This window comes from Netta rufina (assembly GCF_964035555.1).
Source record: "Netta rufina genome assembly, chromosome: 5".
NCBI classification, from domain to species: Eukaryota; Metazoa; Chordata; class Aves; order Anseriformes; family Anatidae; genus Netta; species Netta rufina.
Genome location: NC_140128.1, coordinates 6452081 through 6467546, shown reverse-complemented (window position 1 = coordinate 6467546; position 15466 = coordinate 6452081). Strand labels below are relative to the sequence as shown.

At 44.0% G+C, this 15466-nt stretch overlaps 1 protein-coding gene across 1 annotated transcript in view; it reads left to right on the top strand.

Moving 5' to 3' along the window:
• Window positions 1-3496: 3496 nt before the first annotated feature.
• Window positions 3497-15466, top strand: part of SPON1 (spondin 1) — a gene marked incomplete at both ends in the record, with an annotated part of 176230 nt that continues 164260 nt past the window's right edge. Inside the window, 2 exons of the mRNA XM_084288308.1 lie at window positions 3497-3719; window positions 9003-9109. Of these exons, the coding sequence (XP_084144434.1) occupies window positions 3497-3719; window positions 9003-9109 (330 nt within the window). The remainder of the gene's footprint in view (window positions 3720-9002; window positions 9110-15466) is intronic.

Here is a 15466-nt window from a genome sequence, read left to right as displayed (position 1 = left end):
ATTTCGCCAGATCTCTTTCTAAACAGGCTTCTAAGACAGCACAGACCAATCGGCATTAGAAAAGCCCTGTTCTTGCTGCCAACAGAGGGGAATTTTGGTAGCAAGGGGAATATTCCTCCATCTAAACTAATAGAGGAAGATTCCATTTTGTTCAAGAAAAAAATGAATGTGGCTGCTGGAGGGGGAAGAGATGGAAATGCAAATGAGGGTAATTGATCTGTATTAAGACAAAGATCTGAAAATGGGATAGGGACATTTGAAATGGCAATCCTCAAATTCCCCGCTTACGTTCCTAGTCACCGAAGATTTTACTGCAGGCTGTTTTGCAGTGTTACTTGCTAGTCATCTGATGCACTCTTCTTTTGCCAGAGCAGCAGCATCCTCCGTCCTGATGGTAATGAGCAACCAAACATCTGTCTCAGAGGAAAGGGTCTTTGGGGGGCTGTCATCAACCTACCTGTCCTAATTTGGTGGCAGCTTTCAGAATGCACTTACTGCAAGCTTCCAGCAGGAGCTGAGCACCTAAACAGCTATTGATCCCAATGTAATGAACATCTTCTGAGGAAGAAGCAGCACCCCAGATCTCAGTCTCCAGGAAATGCCTGTAATTGAGAGGGCACACTCGCTTTCCCTTCTCTCTGGCCATTCGTTTGATCTTTGGTTCAAATTTAGAAATCTGACATTTCCATGAGGGACTTGCTCAGAAGGCTTACAACTTCACGGTGAGAGGCTTCCTGACAGGTTAGACACGAGGCTTTGAACAGCAGCAAGCCAAGCACAGAATTGAAACCTGTCTCTCTAATACCCTAATTGAGTACTATAATTACCAGCGCTTGTGTAAAAGAGGAGGCATCGTTCTTGTCAGTCAACTTTTGGAAGATTTATCCCTCTGTTGTTATCACTATGTACGGGTGAGTCCTAGCGCCCAGTAAGGCTATCGAGCAGCCGATGACCAAGAGACTTAAGGTGCCTGTCACCCTGATGGTTTTAATTAGCTGCTTTTGGAGGCTCTCTGAACAGACTGCTGTGAGGGGTACGTTCATTTTTTAATCGGTATAGACAGTTACCTGAGGCTCCTTTGCTTCGGGTACGAGGGGCCTTAAAATCAAGTGTTGCATAGACAGCTATTACATTGCACATCTCACCTTGCGGATACTTCCTGAGACTTCGCATAGCTATTTGAAAGCGTAGAAGCAGAAGGTGGGGAAGAAGGAAAATTTAAAACACCACCTACGATATCTTCCAGTCAGTGCAGGGATGTTCTGCAGTAGTTAGTGCAGTCCCCTAAAATCTCATTTTAAAATGAGCTTCTTATCAGAAGCAGCAAAAGGTAAGGAAGACGGCAGCTCTTGTGTTTTTGTTTGTGAGGAAAGCCTGCTGTTGGGGCGGGGGAAAGGAGCTTTCTCCAACCATATCGGCTCCATCAAATGCGATATTACCCCAGTAATGATTGTTATGCCTAACAGTCATGAACAGCAACTTTATTCATCCCAGAAAGTGCACAAAGAGAAGCAGCACTGCAGTCTCTAAGATACGAAGCTTTCTCTGTTAAATTTGCCATGGATGGTCGGATTCATCAGTTTGCGTGTGTCTTTGACTGGTACATCATGCTGGATGCTTTAGGCAAACACACACTAATTAGTAGAACAAATAGAAAACCCTGAGGATGCCCGTGCTTAATGACATCGCCCATATTCTAAAAACGTCTCGGCAACAAATTACTCATTTCATGGCTGTAGGCAGTGCAAGTTAATTTATCTGTATCAGTTGCTAAGTTGAAGCATTCCCTCTTAACAAGACACTGTATTGTACCTTTCCAGGAAACTTTCCAATGCTTTAACTTTTAAACAAAAAATTAGCTTTGAAACAAAAAAGAAAGAAGCTGGAAGAAATGTGTCAGACCAATTCAGGGAGGAAGAAAAGTAGCAGATACAGGATGTGTTGTAAGATGAAGAGTTAATAGATGCTGAGGAATCAGTTAACTGTTAGTTTGATGCTATGTGAAAACAAAAAAAAAAGCCATGGAGGTGACTTGAAATCCTTGGAGGAGCTGAGTGAGAGCCCAGGGCTCTGGCTCCAAACAGCGGTGGATTGTGCAGGAATGTGTGCAGCGCCTGCTGTGAACGCTTCGGTCAGGTAATTCTTTTGCTGAGATTGATTGAAAAGCAAATGAGAAGCCAAGGATCGAGAATGAAGCAAGTTAGGTGCCTTACACCAGTATGGTTTTAGTTGTTTTGTCAGTCTCAGTTGCATCTTGTTTTTTTTTTTTTTTTTTTTTAACTGATGAAGTTGACTGAGGAACCTGGCTAAAGCAGACCCAGTTCTTATCAAACAAGTGAGCTCAATATAGCTGTCAAGGAGGAACCCAAATAGCAAAAGCAGCCAATATTATTGCTCTGAAGGCGATGGGTGAAGTACCCCCCTTGTACTTGTGGGTTGGGCAGGAGGGGACAGTGACGGGAAAGGGTTGAGCGGGGGCAGGCGACCTGGCAGATTACATGGGAAAGCCAGGATTGGTGTTTCAAAGTGATATCGAAGTGATGAGAGGAGCAGAAAAAGGAAGTTGTGCTGGCAAGAGCCCTTATCCTCCTTCCTCCTGTAGTTGAAGCCTTCTCTCATCTCATCCTAAACTGAAAATCTCATCCAGCTCTTAACACTGAGCGTGTGTTTTGAGGCTGTGCTGGTTTATATTCTTTATAAATATGCTTTACCCTGTAGAGGAACTTGCAGTAGCAAGCTCTTAAAGCAAACCATTCAGCATCCTCCCACAGCCCTCGGTGGAGAGCTGCCTGTATTTGGGCAACAGCACCGAGCTTGGTGCCCTCCTGCACCCCTCAGCAGGCCGGGGGTGCGGGGACCCTATGGCCTAGGCTCCCCCTTCTCCCTGCTGCTGGGAACTTTGGGGCATCCAGGCAAGTCGCTCGGCGTCCTTGCAGCTCGGAGCTTGGCCTCGATGCTCCTGAGGTCTCTTCCAGCCCTGTGGTTCTGTGATTAAGCGGGAGCGGCGCTGCCCTCTCGCTGCGGGTGGCTGCCGGGGGTCCTGCCGTGCGGGTGCGCCAGCAGCCCAGCCGTGCCCGGGCGCCCCGGGGCTGCTCCCCGGCTCCTTTCAGGCGCTGCCGTTCGCGATGTGCCCCTGCTGGGACGCAGGCGAGGGCCAGGGGGGTGCAGCCGGGACCATCCCCGGCCCCGTTCCCCTCCCTCTGCCCGGCTGCGGCCGCAGCATCCCCGCGGGCGGGCACCACCCCGCCGCCAGCCCCGCGCCGGGATCTGGGCAGCATCAGGCTGTGATCCCCTCCTCCCCTCCCTCCCCGCCTCCCTTCCCTTCCCCTCCCCTCCCCTCCCTTCTCTCTCCTCCGGCTCTGCCCTCCCCTCCTTCCCCTCCCTCTCTCCCCGCAGCCGCCCAGCCCGGTCCCTGCGCGCCCGCAGCCTCCTGCCGGGGGCCGGCGCTGCCCGAGCCGTGCCGAGCCGGGGGCAGAAGTTGCGCGGAGCCCCCAGGATGGGAGCCCGGCTGCAGCCCCTGGCCCTGCGGCTGCTGGCGCTGACGGTCCCCTTGGTGGCGAAGGGCTTCTCGGACGAAACCCTGGAGAAAGCCGCGAAATCCGAGGGATACTGCAGCCGGATCCTGCGAGCCCAAGGCACCCGGAGGGAAGGGTACAATGAATTTAGCCTCAGGGTGGAGGGCGATCCCGAATTTTACAAGCCTGGGAACAGTTACCGGGGTAAGTTGGCCGTCCTTTCCTTCCCACAGCAGCGGCGCGGTCAGGACAAGTGTCCCCAAAACTACAGCGGGGCTCTCCGTGCCCCTCACCTCCCTGTCCCTGCGGGAGCGCGTGTGGCTGTGTGGGTGAAGGCAGGGTAAGGTGCTCCCACGCACTGCTTTATCGGGGATGCTTTCCTGACAAGTGAGAGCGAGTTGGATTTCACGGTGTCACTTTACTCCTAAGCACGAACTCAGCATTAAGAGGATTTTCCTTCCTTTTATGAATTCTCTCTGCCGGCTCGGCTCAGCGTTACAAGTTGACGTGATACAAAACGCGCTCACTCTTTCCCTCTTTCACCGACTTCTGTAGGATTTCTTCCTCCCCCTTTAAACCTAGTGCGGCGAGTAGCAGCTTCAGCATCCAGCAGCAAGGAGAGGAAACTCGGAGCTGGTCGGTCTTGCCCTGAAATATGAATGTTAATATAATGAGTTAGCATATGGGCAAACAGTGATGCAGCATGCTGCCAACTTCCCACATCTTGCACTTCTGTTTACCTCCCCCCCTTCTTTTTTTTTTTTTTTCCTGGGGTAAAGAACAGATGGTTCAAACAGGAAAGAGGCAGAGGAGATGGTGCTAATGACCACTGTAAATAAGAGATGGAGGCATTCATTCTCTGCTGAACGCTTCACATACAATCCTTGAAATTAACTTCCAAAGCACTCTTCAGCATCTTTTTCTAATTAATAGATAAAGGCAGCTTTTGGTCACTTTTCCTGCCTCACTACACAGTCCCTTTGGAAGCAAACCTTCATGGAATACACTGTCACCTTTGTATTTTAAAAGTACTTTGAAAATAAATTGGACTCTTATTTTTATTTTATGTACTTTACCCTATCTCTTTTATAGGCAAAATGAATGGGTTCTTGGGGAAATCATCACTTTGAAAAATCAATTTTGAGTGTTTCTTCTAAGTATTTCTCCTGACCTTCCTTGGAGTCAGTGTAAAGAGCAACGTTTTCCCATTGTACGAACATGGGAGTCTTAGGGCAGATGGGGAGAAAAAAAAAGTCTACACATCATGTTCTCTTAAAGAATGGAAGAAAATCTCTGCTGCATTGATTAACCTGTTTTGAGTACCAGGCTGTAGCTTTGTGGGATTTGTGATAAAGTTTTTTCTCGATAACTGACATTTGAGTGTGGTGTGAGGAAATGTGCATTGCCCAGCAGTCAGTTAACTGGTACAGTTAGCCTAACCCTAACCTAGGCATTAGGATTAGTACCAGGAGTCTGAAAGATACCATGCTGCACGTCTACCAAGCAGGATAAAGAGAAGTAAATGTCAAGTTCCTCAACAGTGACAAATACGTGAATGTTCTGCAGAAGTTTGGGAGTTTACTTCTGTGAAAGTATTACTGGATATTTAGAGGCACCTGCCAAAGAAGTTTCTATTACATGGAAATGTAGGGGCAAAGAAAGCCCCCAGTGGGTTAGAGTTAATTTTGTGGACATGCTAGATCTTGATGTTAGGAGCTCAATCAATAATCACATTAGCATATTGTAGTGTCTTAGAAATGGGAAAATTACAGCTAACGATAAAAATTGAAAATGTAGACCAAAACACGTGGTTTTGATATTAAGCTTATGTGCCACCTGAATACTTTATCTGAACGGTCCTTTAAGGACACTTTATGGAGGGTTGGAAGAACATAAGTAAATGTTAGCCTAATATATCCATTATCTGTGACAATAGCAGCACCATGGAATGTTTTTAAGAGCTCATTTTTGAAGGAAACTCTGTGTTACAACTGGAACTATGCTACTGTTTTATACAAAGGTTAGAAAATCTAACTAACAATTAAAAATGTGGGATTATAGCACATCTGTAGGGGTTTTAGCTGTAAATTGCTAGATGGCCTACGCTGCAGAGGATTTGCACAACCTCAGTTGAGTTGGAGCCAGAGCCGCCTGTTTCCATGGCCCCTGTCTCGTTTAATTCAATCTGGATCCTTGGCACGTTTCCTAGTGGGCTCCTGGAATAAACGAGTATTTATGCAAGGTGGATAACGCGGGGACTCACTCTACATACAAATCCCATTCGCCACTACCCCGGCGGTGTGGAGGCGTCCAGCGATGTTTGTTACTCCAGATCGCTGCCCGACGTGCCTTCTGCCTCAGGCCTTGGAGCTGTGGTGATGGGAAGAGCTGCAGCGCTCCAGTGGTTGCAGTCATCCTCATTTCCTCCCTCAGGTGTAATGCAGGAGCAATGGCTCTGGGTCTTGTGGCTCCCCCATGGGGCACAGACGTTTCTGACATCTTATTTCGGGCTCTTGGTGCCGTGGCCTTTCTCTGCCTGGTCCTTCAGCCTGCAGTGTCGCTTCCTTCCCTGGGGAGCAGACAGAAATGCGTGTGGGGAGCTGGTCTTCCACTGGTACCAGGCTTATTTGTGGGCACACCACCCTGGGGCACGGTCCCCTCTCCCTGCTGCTCAAGTTGGGCCCGAGATAGCCCAAAACACATGGTTTATGCCCTTCCTCCCAGGGGAAGGCACAGACAGCCCTGAAGTTTAATTCAGTGTTACCGGGTAATTGTCCTTGAAACTAATCAGTCTTAGCTCTATCGATCTGTAGATTGTTAATTTTGCATGAGCTTTCCAGGAAAAACGAGTTAAGTTTCAACCTCTTAAAAATATACACGGAATAGCGTCCATTTGACGTGCTGACACGCAGCGCCTGGTTCCTGCCGTGATATCCAGGAACAGGTGCACTGCTGAGGAGGGTGAAGATGCGACTTGTGCAGTCCCTCGCTGCACTGCTTGGGTAGCACCGTCCTTCCCTGTGCCCCTGTCTGCAGCAGTCTGCACTCCCACCTCCACCAAGGCCAAGCTGGGCTGGTGCTGCACACTGCGCTCCCTTTGTGTCCGCTGTGGGACTTCTCTTCCAAGGAGCGCTGAATTTTCTGAATTTCTTTCTCCTGCCTGATGTGCGAGCGCTCGTCTGTGATGTACAAGCGAGCCCTTGTTCTGTAACTATCTCAGCACTTCTCCCATATCATCAGTTGCAGAGAGAAGCAGATAGAGGAGCGGAGCTGTTGGTGCTTGCTCAGAGCGGACGCTCTTTTCCCCCCCCCCCCCCAAGAGCTTTTGTAGCACTTCAGATGTCCTTGGTTTCTTGGTAGGGGTTTTGGAAACTGGGTTGATCCATAAATGTGAGGAGGAGGATGAAAACGGTTGAGTCAATTCACAGCTGGAATCCCTGTTTCCTTGTGTAAGCATTGAAGTATTTCTGGTGTAACTTTTTGCTCATGGTGATTCAGACTTTTGAATTACATATAATATATGGAAAAAGTTGTTGCATGTGAAATGCTTTTATGGCAATTAGTTTCCAAGAACCAGTGTTCAAAAGAGTGCAATGGGTTCGTCCCCACTGAGTTCAGCAGTGCTGTTCCCAATTACTATAACCGAAGGGCTGGCCATGAATTTTCATTTAGATTGGGCTGCAAATGTTTGCAAAATTGGACTAGCAATAGTAATTATTGGGCAGATAATGAATTAATAAATTAGAGCAATGCTTAGAAACATAGAAACATTAGTTGCTCTTACGCAGCCACTTGGTTCCCATACATAAAACGTCAAAGTTTCTTCCTCCCCAGAAATGATGAGACTCAAGTTCACGCTAAGGTTCTGTGGAACAAGTAGAAAATCATGGGAGTTTAGGGGCTTGCTCATATGCCCATAAGTGCTTTATATTTGTAGAGGTGTTTATAAAAAACAAACAAACAAACAAAAAACAAAACCCAACAACTCACTTTGGTGTAAATGTGGCACTTGCAGTTTTTAACCTTTTGTGTATTTGTCCAGTCTGCTATTTTTCAAACACCATTGGTTTTAGCCCCAAATATTGCTGCAAAAAGCTTAGAAGCCTTCAAACACCCTATTATATTTTTTTCTGTTACAGAATTTCTAGATCAAAAAGGGCTCCACGTATTCCAAATGAACTCTGAACACGTTCTGAAAGGAGTATCTTTTCAGGGCTGTCTGTCGTCGTTAGTAACGTGGTGCAGCTCCTCGCCTCCTGTTTGTGTGAGAGGCAGTCCCTCGGGAATACCCAGCTAGGAAGCAGCGATTGCAATTGGCAGTTGCTGTTTGCTCATGAAAACTCTGGGTGGTCTTCAGTTCCTATTGTGCCAGGCAGGGCTTGAGAGCGTGACAATAGTGCGCTACAAGCAGCGCTAGCTGCATCGTGGCTGAAGTAAAAGCTACTTACGAGGATTTCTAGTATTTCTAGTCTGGTTTTCTGACCATTTTCCTTTAATCCAAACAGATTTCTTCCATAAAATGTATCTCTGTTTCAGACTGAGATTCCTATAAGGCATTGAAAAAGGCTGAGTAATGTATAAATGCCCCCAAAAGTTTTGCCTCAAAGCTCTGTCCTATTTCATCTTGCTTTATAACATTCAGAAGAGCTGTAGCTGACACGAAGCTCAGGTGATGCTTAGGTGCTGGCGGCGGCAAATAGTAAGATCATACAAAGGTGTTTTGCACCACCAGAACATGAGGGGTGCAGTCCCGATGCCAAGCATAGTAAAATCAGAACAGGCAGTGTTACGCTATTTCTTCTCTGCTAGCAGCTCTAGTCAACAACACCGTCGTGGTCAGGATCGGAGTGTGAAGATAGGTGTTGTGCTGACATGTAGGATGCTTTGGCAGCACAGCCATACACATCGGTTTTACCCAGGAGTACAACTTTGTGTCCTGTTCTGCCCTGAGGAAGAAGCAGGATAAAGGACGAAGAAGATGAAGGATAGTTTTAAAGCTAGCACCTCTGGCTAGTTAAGCTGAGGCACGTGGTATGGTCACGTTGCTTTAGAGTCAAAGAAACTTTCCGTGTACTAATGCCTAGATCCTTGTCCGTGCTCAAAGCAGGACAAAAGCTGAAGCCAAATGTTTCAGAAGATATTTCTTCACATAAGAACAAAACAATAACAAAAAGGCATCATCAACAACAACAACAACACAACCTCCTGTAGAGCTGAACAGATGAGCAACCTCTGTGGGGAAAAAAAGAGGGCATGAAAAAATAGCTGGGAGATTTCACATCAGTACTCTGCCAGTGCTTTTTGGTTTATGTGGAAACTTGGACTGAAGATTTTTGTGTTCTGGCTGGCTCTGCTCCATGTTGTTAGTGCTCTCGCTTTTGTTAATACCAATTTAAAACACACACATTTCACGTTGAACTGAGAAATTATATGCATGTGTCTGCCTTCACAACTAATGGTACGTTTTCTTTGTTTCTTATATTTCAGTGACACTTTCTGCTGCCACTCCTGCGTACTTTCGAGGGTTCACATTGATTGCTCTCAAGGAAGGAAAAGAAGGTGACAAAGAAGAAGACCATGCAGGAACTTTTCAGGTGAGAGATCTTTCCCTGACCTGTACTGCTAGGAGTCTGTCTTACTGTATGCTGGGCTCATAGGGAGCTATTATTTGCACAAGAGAATGCAGAATATGCTTAAGTAAGCACAAATATTGGTGGATGCTGACATGAGAACAGAATAACGTATTTTATATTCTATGCAATGTCTTCAAGAGGTCAAGGCTTTCATACCTTGACTTCAACTCGCCTTCCTACACTTTTCAAGTTAAGCACGTGCATAAAATATTTGAACTAGAGCCTGAAATTGTTATCCAAAGGGAGCATGAAATGTATTTTATTTGTTTTGCTTTTTGTGTTTCTTTGCCTAGGTATTTCTGTTCTTTCAGATGTAGATTACCCTTCTGCGAAGTGTGCTTGCCACAGCTGTAATGATTGTTTTATCAGTCATAACTTAGGTTCTGCTGTTTTATGATGCTTAGTAGTACTTTACTTAACGAACACATTCAGTGGGATGAAGTGTTGTTTAGCATTATCAAAGGACTGGAACCCAGAGCGGTGATTCACAAAATAGTATTTCTGTCTATTTCAATTCACATTGCATGAAAAAAAATCTGGAAATTGAGAATACACAACGTATTTATGAAAATGGATAGAAATTGTGTAGATTTGTTGTTGCCCAAGATTCTCGGATGAGGTATTGTTTGCTGTTTGTTTCCAAATTTAGCAACGTTGTACATGGTACTGATTATAGTTTACAGGATGGTTAATAATACTGATAGTAATTTCAGTAACAATTTATGTGTAAAATATGTTGTTTGCCACTAAGAAGCACCTCTGTGTGTTCACGAGAAATACTCAAAGGTTTTACTTTGGTGAGCTACAGGGGGACAGAAATCAGCGTAATGCTAGCATCTCTTCCTAAAGGTCTTCTGTGTCTCGTTTATAGCAAATATGCTGTGCAAACTCAATACCTATTTGAGTATTTGTGTTCCTGTCTAGTTTGTCTAGAGGCCTCTTTCTAGTTTTCATATGCTTTCTAAGAAAACCTGGAACAAATGATAATGTATTTGATATTGGAATAATTCTACCTTCCTTAAAACTAAATGTTTTCCTAATATTATATAAATCTGTTTAATATGAACTTTTTTTTTTTTTTTTTTTTTAAGTAAACCAGCGTTAAAGCCTCAGCTGATGCTAAGAAGTAGAAATGGTGTGCTTCATCAGTTTTAGAAAGAAACTTGTCACCAATAATTTCTCTGTTTCAGTTGTTAATGTCTCTGTAGCATGGCTAATGGGAAAGACTTGGCCGGAGTTTTTCCTGTATGGCCAGATGTACGTCTAACTCATAATAAAGTGAGAAACTCACTAAGCTTTCCCGAAACACAGAGGAATTTTCAAGTCAGCGGAGAGTGGGAGGCAAATGGAAATTCTAAATAGATCAAAACATAAAAAGCCTAATGGATCTCAGTGGAGGAAAGGTTGTTTAATTAGCTTTATTATACGGATTGCAATCTGAAATTGGTATTCTAATTGGCAGAGGAGAGTTTCAAATTTTACGTGCAACTAAATTTGTATGTCTGTGGGGCGGGCAGTACTCACTGTACTGGTCCAACATTAGCACAATTAACTGAAGCTCATTTAGATAGTGCCTGCCAGTCCTGCCTGCGTTCATGCAGGTTGAAGAATTTTGTTTAAATGTCCAATGAATGCTTACAGCGATAAATACTGATGTCTCTTGGATCATGGTTAGGTGCTCGTTACTGGAAGAGGAATAGGCAAGCCTAGTGCAGAAGTTTGCACTGTTTGCTTTGTAACACGAAGATCCTAACGGTGTCTAAACAGTTTTACAGAATACGACGTGTAGCATCACTCGCATGCCATTTGCAGTTCTGTATTTCCAGTGCTCAGATGGAGAACATGTTATTCAATGAATTAGCTAAGGGAACAGAACTTGCTGAAAACTGCTAAATAGTGGCAAAAGTCTGGATGCAAGTTCTGGGCTACTGGAATAAAGCTCTGCCTCCACAAAGAAACGTATTTACTGTTCAAATAATAATCACAACAGAGCAAGGAGCATAAAACGCACCGCATGAAGCAAAGTGCTTCATTTATAGCAGCAAGACTTTGTAGCATAGCCAGGATTGAAGGAACCCGAGGCTGACAAACCTAAGACTGTTTTTTCCTTCCCTGCCATCAGAGAACATAACCCACCGTATTTTCCAGTCTGTGCATGCTACTTTCCAGTCACAAAACGTGGCTTGCCCAGACATTCATGGGCAAAACCTGCACGGGCACTGTGCTCAGGTGAAGGTGCCGTGGGGCTGTGCCTTTGGGTTTGCACAGCGCCATTGAGCGTTGACCTGATTGTTGCGCCTAATGCTTCAAAACAACGTAGAGGAGCATGTGCTAGAGCAGCAGGGTGGTAAATAAGCACTGCCTTCTCAGCGACTGATACAGCCGTGGTATGGAAAAACGTGGTGTTTGGGGTCATGGCCGTGCTGCAGCAGGTTTTGCTGCGAGCCCCCTTGGACGGGATGAACGTGTAGTGACCGGCTGTCGTGAGTTTGCCCGGCAGGGGCTGTGCTCTGCCTTTTACAACCTCCTCATGGCTCGTTGACTTCTGTCTGACTGCAAGTCAGCAGGTACGGTCAGTCTTCATTAATCATTAAGCTGCAGGGTCTTGATCCTATAAATAGCAAAGCTGTTAAAATTCTTGGTTGAACAGGTATTTTCTCCTGTATTTTTTTATTTCTTTTTGGTTACCTTTGTACTTGTCACAGAGTAGAGACCTTTACAGAAGTGTAGTTTGGACTCCACCATTCTAAATCCGTTTTTCACTGAGAAAACTGAGATTTTTTAGGTCTGACATTACCATTTCTTTATTAATGAGGCCAAACTTCTTTTTCTTTGTCCTTGTAGCACACCCAGGGCACAACTTGGGTTTAAAAACAAAAAAATCACGTTGTTTCCCACAAACCTACATTAAGTAGCTAAACTAAATATAGCTGGGGAGTTAAATATGCCAAATTCAGTCACAGAAATATAGGGATGTAATAATACGGCTTTTACTTACGCCAGTGATAATTGTAAAGTTGGGGATGCAGTGCAGCACTCTGAGAGCTTCGACTGTTGTGTCCCATTGGTCTCTTTACACAAACCTTCCCAACTGCTGTCGTGCAGAATGCTGATCCGTCTGTTTTGTAATGTTTAGCAACAGTCTGCAAATCGTTTGAAGGCAATTTAAAAGCAAATTATACTCGGGGGCAACAATCAAGAACTGATAGACTATAGAGCAGTGTCTATACAGGCCATTTTAATCAGCGTGATTATGCAATGTAATAGATTTAGTTTAGTAAATAATGTATAATAATAGAAGTTTAGTACTGAACCTTGTCTGATTCATTTTCATCTCTGAGGAAGAATAAATACTCCAAGGAAAGTCTTGGGGGTTGTGATGTTTTCTGAATCTTTTCTTAAGAAGTGTTCAACAGCAACAAAACATTCAAAATCTCTCCAAGTGGCGTGTTTAAACCCTTCAACATATCGTGTTTTATGGAAATTTCAAGGAAAACTTGAGCGTTGTGCAAATGTGACGTGTTTTTCTGATGTATGGTGATAAACAGACTCAACGGCTCACAATTAGACATTTCTCTGTCTTGTTTGAGCATAATCAGCCATTAGGCTCTTGTGTGATGTCCACCGTTTTTGTGATATCTTACTTCTGAATGTAGTAGCGTTCATCACAGTAGCATCCCTGAAACTATCCCTTTGCTCAGCTGATAAGAAAATAAGTGGGTTTCACTTTCTGTGCTCTAGAATGAATGTAAGAACATACCGAGAAGCAATGTAAGAACACTCATAGGCACAACAGGAGCAAGAGTGAAGGTTTCATTAAAAACAGGACATACATAAAAGCTGGGGGGGTGTGCTAAAGCAGAAGACATGTAAGGAAAGTTGGAGCAGCAGCAGATAAGTAAGGTAAGTGGTCTTTATCCTAAGTCCTCCTTCTCTAGGTTTACCTTGAACTGCCCCAAACATTTGTCTTTGTTCCTTTGTTTGCTGAACGGTGATCATTTCTTTTGATGCTGTTCAGCTGACTAAAGTGCTTACCAAAGCTTTTAGATTAAAAGGTATTTTTACAAGCTCTCAGAAAAGCAGATCCTCAGTTGCTGTGTTCTAGCATTTTACAGGAATCTTGTGTCTTTTTAAGCAGGCGATGCTGCGTTTTGAAAGCAGTGTAAAAAGGCTTCTAGCACTGTGTCATGATTTACTAGTTCACGTATTTATATTCAAAATGAGTTTATATTTAAAAAACACTGCAATTAATTATGAAGCTTTTTATTGTTAATATTAAGCTACACTTGCCATCTTGATGTTGCACTCAACTGTATATTTTTTTAACCTTATATCCCACGTTGAGCATATCAGGCAATGAGTAAATGGCTTATTCTGAGATGTATGAAATGATGTTGCTTTGCTCAAAACTCTGCTAGCTGTTTCACTTTCCCAGCGTCTTATCGCTGGAACAGTCAACCGTCTTACTGCTCGTAAGCATATGGAAGTAATGATTTTTTACTCTGATTTGATGTGAAACGTTCAATCATCTGGTGGTTTGCAAATCATGTGGGATTAATTTTCAGTTTATACTAAAACCATATCGTTTAAGTTTCGTGGTGAAGGTTCCTCACACCAGTGAATGACAGTGCGTTGTCCCTATCTAATTAAAACTTCAAACTTGAAGAATTGTTCAGGATTTTCATGAAGGAGGGTTCAGACATCGGGATATGTAATCCTGGAGTGACAGGTGAGGTTGGGGGGGAGGGGGGTAAGAAAAAGATGGACACTATTTATTTCCTTATGCCTTTAAACCCAGTAATTATGTGGCCACCACATGTATAACTAGTTCGTGTTTATCAGAAAGAGAAGGACACAAAGCTGCGTGCATTGGCTTCAAAGAGAGCCAGCTGCTGTAACACCCCCGTACAAAGGGCGGGGGTTGGGGGTGCAGTTGCATCCAAGCCCCTAAATGAAAATTCTCTTTCTGAAGTTTTGATCAGCAGTTCTGCCATCAGCAGGAGATAAATCAATGCGAAACAGCTGTATACAGTCATTAAATGCACGATCCAATGCTATTACAGGAATGTGTTAAAGATGAAAGAGTCAGAATGTGCCAGGTATATGATTTGGAGCCTGAGAAAGGAGAGATGAATTTTGAAAAATTAAATGTTATATTTATGTCTCCTGGTCTTTTCAATTTGCCACAGTATTCCTGATTTTCTGCTAAAATCCAATCTTTCCTTGCAGTTATTGCACAAGAATCATTGTGCACATTATTCTAGACCAAAAAAAAAAAAATAGTTAAAAAATGTAAAATAAGCCTTAGCTCCTGTTTTGTGTAGGATGGAATTGGTTGTCCTTGATGGAAACTTTCACACATTTTCTAGAGCTCCCTGACTCTCATATCATGATACTTTTTTTTTTTTTTTTCTAAAGCTTATATTTAATCCTTGACTATCTGTCACAGCAAGTTCCAGTGATTAGAAAATGTGAATGAACCCTTTGAATGCGATTACATATAAAAAGGACTGGTACACTGGAAGAACTGTAACCTGAACCACTTACTGGCAAGGTTTTGGTTAAAAATTGCTGTGTCTTGCTTCAGACAATAAAAGATTATCATATAAAAGAAGAGTGGTGAGCATCAGGCACTTGCAGAAGAACAGCTCTGCGATAGTAATTACATGTACTTATTTACAAACATTTTATTTGTTGATATTTCAAGTTGTGCTTTCAAAAAAAAAAAAAAAAAAAACAAACCACAACTACCTGCTCCCCTGGGGTGGGGAGAGGTGAACAAGAAATAAACAAACAAAAAACCAGAAAACATGCCTCTTGAGATACATTAGCTAAAACTGCAGGATTCAAGGCTTATCAGAGTCAGGTTGTCTCAAGTGTAACTTTTCCCCTGCCTTGCAGCCTGCCAGTGCGTGCTGTCTACCTCTGCAGTGCCAGCCTGTGTCATGGTAAGGTATTAGAGCTGCCTATTTAAATCTCCCGTGGAAAAGAATATCTACTAGATTATTCTCTGCCTTGGATTAGCAAGACTTTCTGGTCCCAGGAGGCTCCTGAAGAGACTCATTAGATAATTGTTTCCTGGAATTTGGCGTTGGTGCTTAACAAATCAGCTCCCGCCTATGTGGGAAGATGTGAAGGGAGGAAATGACACTGGAAGCACTGTCCTTGTCTGCCTCGGAGACTCCAGACTGCTCATCACATGCGTGAGCACCGGGAGTCCCCTTCTTAGCCTCCTGGGACCATTTAATGCTTTACAGGAGTCCTCTGTACAGATCTTGCTTCCAGACCCACAGCCAGTTTTGCATTTGTAATTATGCA